The 19,164-nt window shown below is 43.0% G+C and overlaps 1 protein-coding gene across 2 annotated transcripts in view; it reads right to left on the reverse strand.

The window, feature by feature from the left end:
• LOC124125992 overlaps positions 1–14,889 on the reverse strand; it is a 65,030-nt gene extending 50,141 nt beyond the window's left edge. The window contains exons 1-8 of one of the 2 annotated variants that reach the window (XM_048390885.1): positions 14,298–14,889; positions 8,581–8,633; positions 5,618–5,766; positions 5,335–5,465; positions 2,542–2,677; positions 1,955–2,023; positions 1,071–1,180; positions 66–147 (exon numbers count right to left, since the gene is read on the reverse strand). In XM_048390885.1, coding sequence (XP_048246842.1) covers positions 66–147; positions 1,071–1,180; positions 1,955–2,023; positions 2,542–2,677; positions 5,335–5,465; positions 5,618–5,766; positions 8,581–8,633; positions 14,298–14,311 — 744 coding nt within the window. In that variant the 5' untranslated portion in view covers positions 14,312–14,889. The remainder of the gene's footprint in view (positions 1–65; positions 148–1,070; positions 1,181–1,954; positions 2,024–2,541; positions 2,678–5,334; positions 5,466–5,617; positions 5,767–8,580; positions 8,634–14,297) is intronic. The other variant, XM_048390884.1, reaches the window with a different exon arrangement.
• Positions 14,890–19,164: the final 4,275 nt, after the last annotated feature.

A 19,164-nucleotide genomic window follows, 5' to 3' on the forward strand; every position in this document is an offset into this window, starting at 1 on the left:
ACAGTTCATAGGAAATGATATATTTTATGACTGCTCACAAGTCACAGACGGTAGAGAAAACTCACTTTTTCCAAGAATGTCTTCCAGACAAGGGCTGCTCTGAGTACACCTTGGATTGCAACGTGTGCCCTGTCTCTTAATTCCCTTCTGCGAAAACAAAGAAAGTTCGTTTGGACATATCTTCTACACATAGTTTACGCATTCAGCTCGGAGGCCACAGGCCCAGTTTTCAGTACATGATGAACAATGTTACATTGAATGAAATGGAGCCGCAGCTTCAGCGAAAATAATTAACGATTCACGTTTCTTAGAAAGCTGAAAATACATTTTTAGATGGACAGTTGATAATTTGTGGATTTTGTGATTTACAAAGTTTTATGAATTTCTCACAAGTAGGGTTGTTAAAAAATAACAAGGAATTGTTTCTCTCAGTTCATTATAAAAGGACATTCTTGAAAAAAATGGTGCTCTGTTTCATCAACAGGAAAAATGCATAGAGGACAATATCTTTCATTGCGTATTGTAGTCAGTGCTCTTCCCATTTCAACAATACGAGAGTGTCCTGAGCTTCTGAAAATCGAGGTTTAATAGAGCGAAAGAAATCGCGATTAGAAATAACGCATATGTTGTTTTTTTAAATTTGTTTTGCTTATCAATATCAATGCACGTTTGTTTTAAAATGGAAAAAAATTCAGAGGTTATATTATTTTGATTATCCCACATAAAACTATAATTATATAGCAACTCTTTTACATATAATGCCCAGCATTTAATGCATTAACTAGTGAGATTACGATGATATAAGTTCTGCCTCGTGTGTAATGTGATTTTCAGTTTGAGCAACATGTCTTATCCAAAATGATATTGTTTTCATAGGTTGCCTGACTTTTATGGAGTATCTTTATGGAGTAATTTATATCTATTGCAATAATCAACTATTTTTATTAAATCGTGCTCGCATTCCCTCCCCCCCCCCCCCCCCCCCCCCCCCCCCCCAAATCATCAATTTTAATATAATTCAGATGGATAAATGTATACTAGATAAGATCATTGACAAGCACTTGACTTACTTGACTTGTATAGCTATTGGCAGTTCTTCGAGAAGTGCTGTGAATGGTTGGTAGAAGGCCGACTGTTCTGGGTCCACAAGCAGCCGCTCTATCTGCCCCGGCACACGATCCTGCAGGCAAATCCAGGAATTCTACACTCATGTCTGCACTTCCTTGTTCGACTGATCACAAATATACGTGTACATAGTTTACTATCAGTGCCTTGGACGAGAGAGATATAAAGAGTATACTCCATGTGTCTCGTGAAACATCCTATTTATTATATAATTTTTGTGTTGAAATTGTTTTGTTATTACAAATGTAAAACCTTGTTACGTAAATTCTCCCTACCTAACAAACAGGGGTGTTTCACCACTCCTTGTAATTGCTACTTAAAAAGTAGTTCCTAGTTTGCAAAATCTTTCAAAAGATTAACAAAAATAAAAGCGTCTTCAAAACATATATTCTTGAAATCAACGAGACAGCTGTTGGAAGCTAAAGAATACACGCTAGTCAAGTAACAAAAATGGACCTTTGCGAAACGAACAGTTTCGATTGACGAGTTAAATGAGAAATTTACAGTTTATAACAAAACATTTTCAAGGGAAAGAACAAACAGCAGGAAGCGATATTAAGTTCATAAATGATCATCTGTCTTTATTTTGCCTCGTCAATGTGGAACTGACGTAAAGAGAAAATCAAATTTGTGTACGAGCCAGACACTTACGATAAAGGGAGACAATTTGCGGGGAGATAACTCTTGTATGACAATAGTTCCGCCAAAGTGTTATGTTCACTGTAATGCAAATATCACTTTTCTCAACAAAACACATTCTTTCACACTATATTATATAATAAAGCTTACATCTTAACTATTATTTTCAAATGATAATAATTGTACTTGCCACTGACGCGTTGTGTGATGTTCGGTTTATTGTCATTGCTGTTCTGTACAGCTCTTTATACTGGCTGAGCTGTAAAACACGATAGTCCACGTATGTTGAATTCAGCTTGATGGTAATACATGACATAAACTCTTCATCAGAACTGTGCACAATCGATACACGTGCATTAAGGGGAGAAAATGCTTCAACATCGATAATAATTATAACAGCTGCAAGAAGTTCATTCATTTGAAAACCTTGTGTTCATCGTATTATAAAGAATCTAAATATAACAAAAGATGTGAGCCACCAGGAGAACAAGGGACCTTATGACTGCTAGGATATACAACTGTGCTTTGACGACATAAAAACATTTGACGTCAACTTACTTCAGTGAAGATCGCCATGTGTGATGTCAGGTATCTTTGAAGCTTCTGATTTGTATGTTTTGTGTTCCGAGAGATGCTGTAGTTTTAAAATATACTGAAACGTCGAAATATGATTTTTCACCCATAACATATCCTGGTTGGTCACAATTATGTTTTCAATAAAGGTAGTGACGAAAAGAAAACAAACATTGTTATACGACTATAACCACGACAACAAACCTGGAATGGAATGTTGTGAAGACGTGCGATGAAGTTCTCATAGTCCCCGCGTGTGAGGAAGGGCGTGGTCTGCACGTCGTGGACCGGGTCCAGGTGTAAACTCTCCAGGAAGTTCGCAGGGTTCAGCAACCCGAATCTGTGGTTGGAACGTTTCACGTGAAAATAATCCTCACTGGATTTTGTTTTGCCTGCATATATAAATATGTCTTCTCGGTAACGACCATGGATTATACAAATGAACGACAAGTATTTGTATGTTCAACTCTCATTTTTGGAGCAGTGACCAAGTCGGGGAACTGAAAATGCGACCATGCAAGTTTCATGTGATTATCCTTTCAATAGAGTGCTTGCAGATTGCTCTGAGATGGTCAGAGGCCGGTTCACTTCAGCTAGTCACTTTTATCTTACCTACATTAAAATACTAGCTGATTGGTTACGGAAAGGGCAACTATATATTTCCCATGTAGTCAGCTGTGAAATCAATCGGAACACGCCTAAGGTAACTTGCTCATCTGGCATAAGTATTGTTGAGTTGCTGAAATGAACCGATGTGTATCCGTACGCATAGGGCAAACGGAAGTAACACGTTTCGTTTGCGTCACCTGATGTGAGTTTAACTTAGAGCACATGCAATGGGTTTTCAGGTATTTAAATAAAATATGAACATTTTTTGGACGCTCATCTTGTAACAAATTAATGAATTGTACCAAACTTGCAAATCTACTTAATATTCAGATACATATCAAAATAGTATATTATCGTGGACTAAAATTATATTTACCTCTTCACCACCAATTGAGAAGTTTCAGCTAATATTTCACAATACGAATCAATCTAACAATCCATGATGAAAGCACACCCATTTCACACAAAAAACAAAGGCTGACGGCGTTAATCTTCTTACTCTAAATATTTGTTTAATAAACTTCAAGTTCACACTTTCTCACACCCGTATCTTAGTATTGGTATTATTAATGACTTGAAAAGATGAAATTGTTGTGCTAGAGATATATATGGATGGGAAGTAGGTATTCGTCGCGGAGAAGACACAGCTTTATTTGCCTGTTCTGTTAAGGCCAGAAACTACCACCTGAAGAATGAACTAACCCTAAATACTTACAACTACTAACAGTTTCTGATAGCTTATCTTCACAACACCAAACTACCACCTGAAGAATGAACTAACTCTAAATACTTACAACTACTAACAGTTTCTAATAGCTTATCTTCACAACACCAAACCTCCTTTCTTGCCAGTCTGCCAGCCTTCCTAAATATTACCACGTTGGTCTTGTCATTATTAACATTGCTACCCATTTTGTATAACACTGTTGAAGCAAATTTACTCAACTTCGTAAACCACTAATCTATTGACTGAACAAAGCCATATAATCGTCGAATAGAAACAACAATAAACTGGTATAGGAAACAGTTGTCCCAGCACACAGATAGTAAAATTACAAACAACGTGAGTGTTACTATATTGAGATTATTTCTTCCAAAACTGCTTTGTGTTCTCCCTGCTTAATGATGATAACTCTTCAGCCTTCTCTCTACTTGATGATGAGAACGCTTTAGCCTTCTCTCTACTTAATGATAACTCTTCAGCCTTCTCTCTACTTGATGATGAGAACGCTTTAGCCTTCTCTCTACTTAATGATAACTCTTCAGCCTTCTCTCTACTTGATGATGATACGCTTTAGCCTTCTCTCTACTTAATGATAACTCTTCAGCCTTCTCTCTACTTAATGATAACTCTTCAGCCTTCTCTCTACTTGATGATGAGAACGCTTTAGCCTTCTCTCTACTTAATGATAACTCTTCAGCCTTCTCTCTACTTGATGATGATACGCTTTAGCCTTCTCTCTACTTAATGATAACTCTTCAGCCTTCTCTCTACTTAATGATAACTCTTCAGCCTTCTCTCTACTTGATGATGAGAACGCTTTAGCCTTCTCTCTACTTAATGATAACTCTTCAGCCTTCTCTCTACTTGATGATGATACGCTTTAGCCTTCTCTCTACTTATTAATGATACAGCTTTAACTTTCTCTATACTTAATGATGACTCTTCAGCCTTCTCTCTACTTGATGATGATTACGCTTTAGCCTTCTCTCTCCATAATGCTGTTAATTCTTTCGACTACTCTCTACTTAATGATTACTCTTCAGCCTCTTTAACATTCTCTCTAATATACAGACACGATTACTGTTGTGTTGTGGACAGGGTGTCGTTGAATATACAGATGCATATTACTGTTGTGTTGGGGACGGGATACCCATGAATATACAGATATACATTACGGTTGTGTTGGGGACGGGATACCCATGAATATACAGATATACATTACGGTTGTGTTTGGGACGGGATACCCTTGAATATGCAGATGCACATTACTGTTTTGTTGGTGACGGGATACCTTTGAATATACAGTTACACATCACTGTTGTGATGGGGACGGGATATCGTTGAATATACAGGATACACATTATTGTTGTGATGGAGACGGGATACCCTAGAATATAGATATATACATTACGGTTGTGTTGGGGACGGGATACCCTTGAATATGCAGATGCACATTAATGTTGTGTTTCTGACGGGATACCTTTGAATATACCGTTACACATCACTGTTGTGATGGGGACGGGATGTCGTTGAATATACAGATACATATCACTGTTGTGTTGGGGACGGGATGTCGTTGAATATACAGATATACATTACTGTTGTATGAGGTACGGTATTTCCAAGAATGTGCAAAGGTACAATTTGATGTTTGACAAGCCAACCTGCTCCACTTGAAGCCTTTTACGTAGGTGGTCAACACAGCCTTGAAGATCCTGTAGTTGATCACGTCCGAGTCACCCAACTCGGCTGGGTCTATCTGCTCAAGGTCCACTAGGAAGCTGTTCGCTTTATCCTGGAACATTTGATGTTGTGACGTCAAAGACATACAATGGTTCATTGATGGTAAACAGATTTAGTATTAGGAGCGTGGGGGACGGAAGACCAGGTTGAAGCATTAATTCAGAATGTGTGAGCTAGCAAAAGACATGGGATGCCTCCACTTACACGTCTCTCGATCATCTGTGATATATTGAACGACTGGAGCCTGTCATTGAAGTGGTACGTCCCCACGAAGGTGACAAGCTGCTTGGAGTCGGCCAAGCGCCAGGCGTAGAAGTCCTTGAAGAGGGTGTTGAGGACGGAACCGGTATCGCCTGAACACACATACACAAAGTAGTGATGTCGGATCATTAACAGCTTAAATCAGCGCAAGTTTTTGAGTATCAAGTAGAGCAACCATGGATCTGGGTATGCCAAAGACATTTATAAAAAACAGTTAATGAGGCAGAGGTTCATATATTATATCCGCCTCGCTATCTATATACTACACTGCTACAATGCCACAGCGTCAACGTGTCCCACAATTAGGCCATCACACCATCACATTGTCACATTGTCACATTGCCCCCTTGTGTCACACTATCATACTCACACACTACCCCACTACCCATTGTTACCCTACCACACTACCACACTGCCGTACTACAACACTGTCACACTACGACACTACCACATTGCCACACTGTCACACTACCAAAAAACAACACTATCACACTGTCACACCACCACGCTGTCAGACTACCACACTATCACACTGTCACAATACCAAACTATCACACAACCACACTGTCACACTACCACACTATTGCACTACCACAATGCCACAATGGCACACTGTCACACTACCACAGTACTACACTGCCACACTACCACACTGTCACACTACGACAGTACCACACTGTCACACTACCACACTATCACACCACAACACTGCCACATTACCACACTGTCACACTGCCACACTACCTCACTGTCACAATACCAAACTATCACACAACCACACTGTCGCACTACCACACTATTGCACTGCCACAATGCCACAATGCCACAATGGCACACTGTCACACTACCAGAGTACTACACTGCCACACTACCACATTGTCATACTACGACAGTACCACACTGTCACACTACCACACTATCACACCACAACATTGCCACACTACCACACTGTCACACTGCCACGCTACCACACTGTCACACTGCCACACTGTCACACTGCCACGCTACCACACTGTCACACGACCACAGTACCACACTGTCACACTATCACACTACCACACTGTCAGACAAACACACTGTCACACAACCACACTCACATCACTACAGTGTCACACTACCACACTGTCACACCACCACACTGTCACACTACCACACTGTCACGCCGCCACACTACAAGACTGAAACACCACCACACTGTCACACTACCACAGTACCACACTCTCACACTACCACACTATCACACTACCACACTGTCACACAACCACACTCACATCACTACAGTGTTACATGACCGCACTGTCACACTACCACACTCTCACGCCGCCAAACTACAAGACTGTAACACTACCACACTGTCACACTAACACAGTACTACTCTCACACTACCACACTGCCATACACCCACACTGACACACTACAACACTGTCACATCACAACACTACCACACTACCACACCGCCACACTACAACACTACTACACTGTCACCTTGTCACACTGACACACAGCCACACTGTCATACTACAAATTGTACCACACTGTCATACAACCACACTGTCACACTACCACACTGTCATACTACCACACTGTCATACTACCACACTGTTACACTACCACACTGTCACACCGCCACACTGCCACACTGTCACACTACCGCACTGTCACACTGTCACACTGCCACACTGTCATACTACCGCACTGTCACACTACCACACTGTCACACTACCACACTGTCATACTACCACACTGTCACACTACCACACTGTCATACTACCACACTGTCATACTACCACACTGTCACACTACCGCACTGTCATACTACCACACTGTCACACTACCACACTGTCACACTACCGCACAGTCATACTACCACACTGTCACACTACCACACTGTCATACTACCATACTGTCATACTGCCACACTGTCACACTACCACACTGTCATACTACCACACTGTCACACTACCACACTGTCATACTACCACACTGTCACACTACCGCACTGCCACACTACCACACTGTCACACTACCACACTGTCATACTACCACACTGTCACACTACCACACTGTCATACTACCACACTGTCATACTACCACACTGTCATACTACCACACTGTCACACTACCACACTGTCACACTACCGCACTGTCATACTACCACACTGTCACACTACCACACTGTCATACTACCACACTGTCATACTACCACACTGTCACACTACCGCACTGTCATACTACCACACTGTCACACTACCACACTGTCATACTGCCACACTGTCATACTACCACACTGTCATACTACCACACTGTCACACTACCGCACTGTCATACTACCACACTGTCACACTACCACACTGTCACACTACCGCACTGTCATACTACCACACTGTCACACTACCACACTGTCATACTACCACACTGTCATACTACCACACTGTCACACTACCACACTGTCATACTACCACACTGTCACACTACCACACTGTCATACTACCACACTGTCACACTACCACACTGTCATACTACCACACTGTCACACTACCACACTGTCATACTACCACACTGTCATACTACCACACTGCCACACTACCACACTGTCATACTACCATACTGTCATACTACCACACTGTCACACCACCACACTGTCACACCACCACACTGCCACACTACCACACTGTCATACTACCATACTGTCATACTACCACACTGTCACACCACCACACTGTCACACCACCACACTGCCACACTACCACACTGTCATACTACCATACTGTCATACTACCATACTGTCATACTACCACACTGTCACACCACCACACTGTCACACCACCACACTGTCACACCACCACACTGTCACACCACCACACTGTCACACCATCACACTGTCACACCGTCTTCCCGCTACTCACCTCGAATGTGCGTGTACTGGGTGAGGACAGACACCAGCAGGACAGACAGCAGTCTGTAAGGGAACAACAGTACATTGAATCAACTGAGCTCAAGACATTATTTAGACAAAATCCTCTTCCACATTGTTACACTTTTGCCGAAGATGTTGGTGAGATTTAATCCCACTTTAGTCCTTATGTTGGATGTCCAAAACGTTATCCACAGCTGTATTAATATCATAGTCAGAGTCGCATTGGGACATTGACCTGGTGGAGAAACACGCTTTTTCTCAGGTGCCCCGCGTCTCTGTCTGTTAGGATTAAGCCCTTTTTCTTCAAGTACTTGATCCCTGCGTATTTTACTGACTTGTCACCGCGAAACAATTTACTTAATTGACCCACATTTTTGTGATTTACATTTCTGACATCATGGGATGGGATGGCTGGGATGTTGTAACAGTTTACTTAATTGACCCACATTTTAGTGATTTACATTTCTGACATCATGGGATGGGATGGCTGGGATGTTGTATTGAAATTAGTTTTATTTTCAGCTACAAAACCAGGTATCGTTTTTATTCAGAACTATGAGTCTGAATATTTTTAAAAAGAAAAACACCTTGCAACAATGTAATGTGTGGGAGGCAATTTCTTTTACTTTTTACAGTCTGAAGCATAATTATTTTTTAAAGAATTTTCGGGGACCCCGAATATCGAATGGTCAATGTTCCCGATCTCTCTCCCTCGATTTGTTTCCTTCAATCACCGGGGCAGTAAGTCATCCTTCCTCGAAACCCAGCTATACTAGGAACAATTATTAAAGGGACACCAACATTATTCACAAATGATCTGTAAAGAAATGACGTTTAGGAATTCAAACTTCATGGTACAGTCAATATCTGGGTCATACTGGATATCTAACGGTGAATGTCTTCCGTTGTATTCTTCGTCATTCTTCCTGTAGGACGTGCCAAGGCTGCTGCCAGTTCTGTGTACCCTGAGGTCGGTTGTGAACCCTTCGGCAGAGAACACCCAAAAGGTGTTCAATGGGTGACATGTCTGGAGATGTTGTGACACCTTGTTGTCACGGACAGTGGACTGGAACACGAGCAGTGGGGACGTGTGCATTGTCATGAAGACAATGACCATTCGACGTGACACTTGGTCCACATACCGATGACCAGTCAAGTTCCCTGATCCATCAGATCAGTCCTGATGCTGCCTGTTGATGCTGCCACCGCCGTGCCTATCGTGCTCATGGACTCCTGTCTGATATTACCTCTCTACACGCCGTCTCCAAACACGTTGTCTACCTCTGTAAAGCGTAAACAAAACTTCGATTCATCAGAAAACATGGGGAATCTCCGATACCGCTGTTGACAATCTCCAAACTGCTGTGCCCACTGTTGGCTGAGGCGCCCTTGTCACAGTCAGACGCATTCCTGTGGAAGAACGTCTTGATTGTAAACGACCGCCTCCGTGGTCTTGTGGTAGAGCGTCCGCCCGGAGAGCGGAAGGTCCAGGGTTCGATCCCGGGCCGCGTCATACAAAAAGACGTTAAAAGATTGTACTTGTTGTTACCCTGTCTGGCGCTCGGCATTAAGGGGCTAAAACAAGGACTGGTCGGCTCGGAGTCAGTATACTGTGTATGAGTGGGGTATTCATGTTAAACTGCGGCATGGTATCTCAGTGAGCTAGCACTATAAATCGGCATCAGTCCGGACTAGTACAAGCAGCCACACACACACACATACACGTGCATGCACGTCGCTATATAAGTGCAATAATCTTGGACGCGACGTTAAACCTAATTTCACCTCACCTCACCTTGATTGTAAACCTGCAGTTGTCAACGTGTTTCGTATTGTTGACGTCAAATGTCTCAATTCCTGTGGCAGCCCTGAAGTTTTCCTTCAGTTTCGGCACAGACCCTAATCGTAACCCCACCCCTTTGTTGTATTGTTCCAACAGTCGGGATATCAAACGTTTAGATTCACTAAAGTGTCTGGCAACTGCATTTGTGATTGGTCAGCTTCAGTCATGCCTATTGTATTCGAGTTTTCATTTCTGCCATGTACATTTCTGGAGGCAGTTTCCTTCTCTGTACCCGATCAATGAACCCCGTGGTTGTAACGTTTATTGCAAGTAACCAGGATTTGTCACCGTGGACGGTATACTATAGATGAACAATGTGCAATTTGGACAAGTTTATTGTCCGCGTTCAGTAACTGTGTCTCGTGCAGCAAAGTTTGCCATTTCATTCTTATACACATGTAGCTGAAATGACAAAGTTCCTCTATATAGTGTTTATCGTATATAGTTACAACACATCTTGTGTATTCAAGACCCAGTCTCAATCTGACGTTTCGATAGTATCCATTACCTCCTCATAACCTATCCTAGTGACATGAACCACACACTCGATCTCTTACCATTACTTACCAGTTACTTAGCAACATTAGATTTCCTCTTTGAAACTTCCGGTAATAGTGGTATAGGATACAGACCCCGCAATAGATGAAAGTCGCGTTATAGATCTCTCACAGCCAAGCTTATACATCCCGTAAGTAAAAAAGTCGATGTGTGAAAGATTTCAGGGACTTGGAGAAAACCAGAGCTGTACATGTGATCTATTCGTTTCATCTTAACGGTCTCTGTAACCTCGCCTGTGAGTGACATACAGCTGCAACAGAACCCTATGTCATCTAGACATCTCAGATGGCAACAGACAAGACCAAGGTTGTATGATACAAATATAACAATAATATTATCTGCGGTAGGCAAGGAATGTGTCATTGTCTTCACTCCATCCACTCAATTACACAAGGCTTACGTGCGGTAGAACAACACGCTTCAAATCCTGTGTGAACTCCTGCTATATACCAGACACATAAGATAGCGCATGGTCATTGTATACTCTGGATATGTAGGAATGATGATACTTTTGTTTTCTGAGCAGATTACTTGTTTCTACTGAACGTGATCACCTGAACACTTAACAACGGCTACAACTGCTACAACTGCTACAACGGCTACAACGGCTACAACTGCTGCTCTGTGTTCATGTCGCAGAGTACCGCCAGACCTTGACCCAGGTCGGATCCCCTGGTGAAAGCACACAATACTTCAGTGAGTGAGTGAGTTGGGTTTAACGCCGCTTTTAACATTATTCCAGTTATATCGCGGCGTGTCAGCTTAATGTGGTAGGAAAGCCCGAAGTGATGCAGGTCTTAGACGTTTACCACTTCTGTGAAGCCCACGAGCACGGGTATGGTGCTGACAAACCTAGAAACATAATTGGGGCGAACCGGGATTAGAACCCACAATCATAGGTTTCTGGCATGCCCAAGGGACGCAACTCTGCAGAGCGAATCGCGGCGCCTCAGACGACTGGGCCACCCGTGCCCCCACATTACTTCAGACTAACCACGATGATTCATCTGAAGAGCATTGTAAGAAAGTCTGCTGGAAGTGATGCGGCTCCATGTGCTGTATATCAGTGAATGGGTTGAAACAGATGTTGTCGCCTGGGCCTCGTAGGCAGAACTATGGCAAATGAACGTCAATAAATACATGTGAAAATCGTTGTTTCCCAACTACGCGAGAAAAGGACAACTGCGACCCTGTGCTAAATGTTCAATTTGATAACATCATCGCAATGAAGCTTCTTCTTAATACTTGACAATGCCACATACACACCAATTCATTCTGAACATTGTAACAGTGAATATGCATAGAGCTAAACACGAAACACCGTTCTCTGAAATCAGAATGAGTGTCAGGAAGAATTTATTATTACATGAATTTGAACTGACACCATTCCGTGTCATCACTAATTTGTTGGTCCAGATTCGATTATATACAGTGAAGTCACCTCAGATCAACAAGTCCATACTTTGTGAGGGGAGAACATAACTACGAGACAACATGGACACTACATGTTCTGCATGGTACCTGTGGTTGCCATGACTCCCAGGGACATGTATTCAGCAAATGCACTACTAAAACAAAACAAATTGCCATATCACGAGAGCGACCTTTTTGGTCTTGTTCGTGAACAAAGGATTATACTGAAATCAGTGAAGTCCATGCAAATCTAGGTCCTTGTCTGCATATGGTACCCCACAAGCAAATCATGTCTGTCCATAAGAAAGCAGCTATCAGATGTCACGACATCTGCTCAATGTATAATAATCGTTTCTTGACAAATATTTATCAAAATGTGGAAAGTTCTTTTAAAATGACATGATGATTGCGCACACAAAATTTCCTCCTAATAAACACTATGGTGTTAGAGATGTTGAAAGGTGAAGGTCAAGGCCATTCCGTATTAAAATATACATATACATAATTTGACATCATTCGTTTCAACACATATTCACTGTAATTTGGATTAAACATGAATGGCTCAAAAAGTCATACATATTTTCGTTTTAGATTTTTGTATTTCGTATTATTTCCAAATACGATAATTTTACCCACTCGGAACGACAAAATGGTTATTTGACATCCATTAAGAATCCAATCCTGCTTTCTTGTTGTGATGTGCCTCTTTTAGCCCATTATTTCTAGACCGGATTATCTTTGCCGGGTAAATGTGCTAAGATTGAGAGATCGTTGCTAAAGCGACAATCGGCACGCGTCCTCAGTGCTTTGGAAAGGCTACAGTGATAATTCGCGTGGCCTTGGAATGCCTTCTCTTTATACCCCATATGTGCACGAAAAACTAATAACAGCTCTCATGTTTCGTCCTTCGCACGAGAAATAAAGTGTTCTTGAGAATGAGTATTTGGTACGTTTTGGTGACGACTCACAAAGGATATCAACCCTTAAATCGTTTAGGAGTGTCTTAAACTCTAAACAATATCGGATATTCCATGTACTTTTACAGCTATTTTTTTACAGTGACATTTTCATTGATGCACACTGGTGCGTTTTGATGGTGCGTGTCAGAATATATCACTATATATATATATATATATATATATATATATATATATATATATATATATATATATATGTTATCCTGTCCATTTGCATTATTTACAGATCGAGATTTTATAAGGTCGGAAGACTCATTTGATTGCACGGTAAATTATAGAAGCTCAGAGTTGCATTTTGAGTAAAAATCTGGCAAGGTTGCCCCGCTATCATCTATATTTGCGATAGATACAAAATAATAATTGAGGGTTTCGGCTCTTTTAAGTCAGTGAAAGCATGAGACCCAGGGGGGAATTACTTGTAGACGAGCCAAACTGGTTCACTAATTACCGAAGCAGTTACCCCAGATTACTGGCTTACCGAAGGAGCGACATGCTGTGGGTTGCGCGTGGTGTTACATGGCGGCCGTGTTATTGTTGGCTCGGGTTTGCCAATGAGTGTTTGTAACATATGGAAAGACTTCATTCAGGAAGCAGTTTCTTATGTTTTTATTACATTTGCAAAGCGAACATGCGAGTCTTCCTTATTTCGATCCGTGTGTAAGGAAAGTGCGTTACAACTTTTCAAATAGTGGAACTTACTCTCTAAGGTATTTACACTGATCATACGGCAGTGCAAAAACTAAGTCCTCAATTCTCAGACAACGACACTGCGTTGTTGCGTTTGAACCAGTAAGATCCAAGATTGAACCAAAATGAAATTTCTGTAAAATGCTTTAGATATTCTCCTTTTCTTAGAAAAAATATTGTCGTAAAACATGATATCATATGTGATATGCAAAGTAAAATGACACTTACCGCCAAGTAAACATATTCCCTTTGACGAGTTACAGTGAGAAGTAGTCGAATCCCCCAATGTTTGACTGAAGTGCCTAGAAGCACCGCGTTTGATGCTGTCGTCAACGTTTAGAGCAGATCAGCTAAACAGCTACAGTATGTTGTGAGAAACCACATAGAACCGTTTCTGACAAACGTTATTTTAGAAGCTATCAGGCATCACTTGAATAATGCCCTCCTTGTTAATACCAAGGGGAAGTAAGCGATGTTGGTGGTAGTGATAAAAGCAATGCCAGTCTGTCAGAGAAGGATCAGTTCCTTGGTGGATTCGGCATAGTTATCACCGATACCATATTGATGCGCATTGTCAATACACGTGATGATCATCAGTGGAAGTAGCAGCATAAACAAATACAACTTCACATAGTCTCAGACATGTTGGAAGGAGACGAGGGTCCAAGTGTCTAGGTGCTGCTAAAGGGTGGCAGAATACTGCCACCAGCTGCATGTACCGGGGACCAAGGAGCGTGAACAGCACGACCAACTATCCAAGTTCAAGGATCTAGCGTGCTTTTTATGCGGAGAGTGAGATCAGATGAAGGCATCTTGTCGAGAAGTGGGAACTGTTGCCGGATGCACGGCTCGGTAGGTTATAGTGTGTACAGACAGTCACAGGAGGTTGTGCGGTAGAGTGTTACAGACAGCCACAGGAGGTTGTGCGGTAGAGTGTTACAGACAGTCACAGGAGGTTGTGCGGTAGAGTGTTACAGACAGTTGCTGCAGGTTGTTGGGTAGAGTGTGTACTGACAGTTACAGGCGGTTGTCGGGTAGAGTGTGTACAGACAGTTACAGGAGGTTGTGCGGTATAGTGTGTACTGACAGTTACAGCCGGTTGTTGGGTAGAGTGTGTACTGATAGTTACAGGAGGTTGTTGGGTAGAGTGTGTACCGACAGTTACAGGAGGTTGTTGGGTAGAGTGTGTACCGACAGTTACAGGCGGTTGTTGGGTAGAGTGTGTACTGACAGATACTTGAGGTTGTTGGGTAGAGTGTGTACTGACAGTTATAGGCGGTTCTTGGGTAGAGTGTGTACTGACAGTTACAGGCGGTTGTTGGGTAGAGTGTGTACAAACAGTTACAGGAGGTTGTTTGGTAGAGTGTGTATTGACAGTTACAGGCGGTTGTTCGGTAGAGTGTGTACTGACAGTTACAGGCGGTTGTTGGGGAGAGTGTGTACTGACAGTTACAGGCGGTTGTTGGGTAGAGTGTGTACAAACAGTTACAGGAGGTTGTTGGGTAGAGTGTGTACTGACAGTTACAGGCTGTTGTTGGGTAGAGTGTGTACTGACAGTTACAGGCGGTTGTTGGGTAGAGTGTGTACCGACAGTTACAGGCGGTTGTTGGGTAAAGTGTGTACTGACAGTTAATGGGGGTTATTCGGTAGAGTGTGTACTGACAGTTACAGGCGGTTGTTGGGTAGTGTGTGTACAGACAGTTACAGGAGGTTTTTGAGTAGAGTGTGTACAGACAGTTACAGGAGGTTTTTGAGTAGAGTGTGTACAAACAGTTACAGGAGGTTTTTGAGTAGAGTGTGTACTGACAGTTAAAGGAGGTTGTTTGGTAGAGTGTGTACAGACAGTTACAGGATGTTGTTGGGTAGAGTGTGTACTGACAGTTAAAGGAGGCTTTTTGGTAGAGTGTGTACAGACAGTTATGGGATGTTGTTGGGTACAGTGTGTACAGACAGTTAAAGGAGGCTTTTTCGGTAGAGTGTGTACAAACAGTTACAGGAGGTTGTTGGGTAGAGTGTGTACTGACAGATACTTGAGGTTGTTGGGTAGAGTGTGTACTGACAGTTATAGGCGGTTCTTGGGTAGAGTGTGTTCTGACAGTTACAGGCGGTTGTTGGGTAGAGTGTGTACAAACAGTTACAGGAGGTTGTTGGGTAGAGTGTGTACTGACAGTTACAGGCGGTTGTTCGGTAGAGTGTGTACTGACAGTTACAGGCGGTTGTTGGGGAGAGTGTGTACTGACAGTTACAGGCGGTTGTTGGGTAGAGTTTCTACAAACAGTTACAGGAGGTTGTTGGGTAGAGTGTGTACTGACAGTTACAGGCTGTTGTTGGGTAGAGTGTCTACTGACAGTTACAGGCGGTTGTTGGGTAGAGTGTGTACCGACAGTTACAGGCGGTTGTTGGGTAGAGTGTGTACTGACAGTTAATGGGGGTTGTTGGGTAGAGTGTGTACTGACAGTTACAGGCGGTTGTTGGGTAGTGTGTGTACAGACAGTTACAGGAGGTTGGTGGGTAGAGTGTGTACAAACAGCTACAGGAGGTTTTTGAGTAGAGTGTGTACTGACAGTTAAAGGAGGTTGTTTGGTAGAGTGTGTACAGACAGTTACAGGATGTTGTTGGGTAGAGTGTGTACTGACACTTAAAGGAGGCTTTTGGTAGAGTGTGTACAGACAGTTATAGGATGTTGTTGGGTACAGTGTGTACAGACAGTTACAGTCAGTTGTTCGGTAGAGTGTGTACAAACAGTTACAGGAGGTTGTTGGGTAGAGAGTGTACAGACAGTTACTGGAGGTTGTTGGGTAGAGTGTGTACAAACAGTTACAGGAGGTTGTTGGGTAGAGTGTGTACAAACAGTTACAGGAGGTTGTTGGGTAAAGTGTGTACTGACATTTACAGGACGGTTTTGGGTAGAGTGTGTCCTGACAGTTACGGGCGGTTGTTGGGTAGAGTGTGTACTGACAGTTACAGGACGGTTTTGGGTAGAGTGTGTCCTGACAGTTAATGGGGGTTGTTGGGTAGAATGTGTACTGACAGTTACAGGCGGTTGTTGGGTAGAGTGTGTACTGACAGTTACAGGAGGTTGTTGGGTAGAGTGTGTACCGACAGTTACAGGCGGTTGTTGGGTAGAGTGTGTACTGACAGTTAATGGGGGTTGTTCGGTAGAGTGTGTACTGACAGTTACAGGCGGTTGTTGGGTAGAGTGTGTACAGACACTTACAGGCGGTTGTTGGGTAGTGTGTGTACAGACAGTTACAGGAGGTTGTTGGGTAGAGTGTGTACCGACAGTTACAGGCGGTTGTTCGGTAGAGTGTGTCCTGACAGTTAATGGGGGCTGTTCGGTAGAGTGTGTACTGACAGTTACAGACGGTTGTTGGATAGAGTGTGTACCGACAGTTACAGGAGGTTGTGCGGTAGAGTGTGCACAAACAGTTACAGGCGGTTGTTGGGTAGATTGTGTACAGACACTTACAGGCGGTTGTTGGGTAGAGTGTGTACTGACAGTTACTGCAGGTTGTTGGGTAGAGTGTGTACAAACAGTTACAGGAGGTTGTTGGGTAGAGTGTGTACCGACAGTTACAGGCGGTTGTTTGGTAGAGTGTGTACTGACAGTTACAGGCGGTTGTTTGGTAGATTGTGTACCGACACTTACAGGCGGTTGTTGGGTAGAGTGTGTACTGACAGTTACAGGCGGTTGTTGGGTAGAGTGTGTACTGACAGTTACAGGCGGTTGTTGGGTAGAGTGTGTACAAACAGTTACAGGAGGTTGTTGGGTAGAGTGTGTACTGACAGTTACAGGCTGTTGTTGGGTAGAGTGTGTACTGACAGTTACAGGCGGTTGTTGGGTAGAGTGTGTACTGACAGTTACAGGCGGTTGTTGGGTAGAGTGTGTACCGACAGTTACAGGAGGTTGTTGGGTAGAGTGTGTACTGACAGTTACTGGAGGTTGTTGGGTAGAGTGTGTACTGACAGTTACAGGCGGTTGTTCGGTAGAGTGTGTACTGACAGTTACTGCAAGTTGTTGGGTAGAGTGTGTACTGACAGTTACTGCAAGTTGTTGGGTAGAGTGTGTACAGACAGTTACAGGAGGTTGTTGGGTACAGTGTGTACTGACAGTTAAAGGAGCGTTTTGGGTAGAGTGTGTCCTGACAGTTAATGGGGGTTGTTCGGTAGAGTGTGTACTGACAGTTACAGGAGGTTGTTGGGTAGAGTGTGTACAGACAGTTACAGGCGATTGTTGGGTAGAGTGTGTACCGACAGTTACAGGAGGTTGTTGGGTAGAGTGTGTATAAACAGTTACAGGCGGTTGTTGGGTAGAGTGTGTACTGACAGTTACAGAAAGTTGTTGGGTAGAGTGTGTATAAACAGTTACAGGCGGTTGTTGGGTAAAGTGTGTACTGACAGTTACAGGCGGTTGTTGGGTAGAGTGTGTATAAAAGGTTACAGGCGGTTGTTGGGTAAAGTGTGTACTGACAGTTACAGGCGGTTGTTGGGTAGAGTGTGTATAAACAGTTACAGGCGGTTGTTGGGTAAAGTGTGTACTGACAGTTACAGGCGGTTGTTTGGTCAAGTGTGTACTGACAGTTACAGGCGGTTGTTGGGTAGAGTGTGTACAAACAGTTACAGGCGGTTGTTGGGTAGAGTGTGTACCGACAGTTACAGGCGGTTGTTTGGTAGAGTGTGTACTGACAGTTACAGGCGGTTGTTGGGTAGATTGTGTACAGACACTTACAGGCGGTTGTTGGGTAGAGTGTGTACTGACAGTTACAGGCGGTTGTTGGGTAGAGTGTGTACCGACAGTTACAGGCGGTTGTTGTGTAGAGTGTGTACAGACACTTACAGGCGGTTGTTGGGTAGAGTGTGTACTGACAGTTACAGGAGGTTGTTGCGTAGAGTGTGTACTGACATTTATAGGAGGTTTTTGGTTAGAGTGTGTACTGACAGTAACAGGAGGTTGTTGGGTAGAGTGTGTACTGACAGTTTCAGGCGGTTGTCGGGTAGATTGTGTACTGACAGTTACAGGAGGTTGTGGGGTAGAGTGTGTACTGACAGTTCCAGGCAGTTGTTGGGTAGATTGTGTACTGACAGTTACAGGCGG

The sequence above is a fragment of the Haliotis rufescens genome, unplaced genomic scaffold (assembly GCF_023055435.1).
Source record: "Haliotis rufescens isolate VD_foot unplaced genomic scaffold, xgHalRufe1.0.p SCAF_9, whole genome shotgun sequence".
In the NCBI taxonomy this organism is placed as follows: Eukaryota; Metazoa; Mollusca; class Gastropoda; order Lepetellida; family Haliotidae; genus Haliotis; species Haliotis rufescens.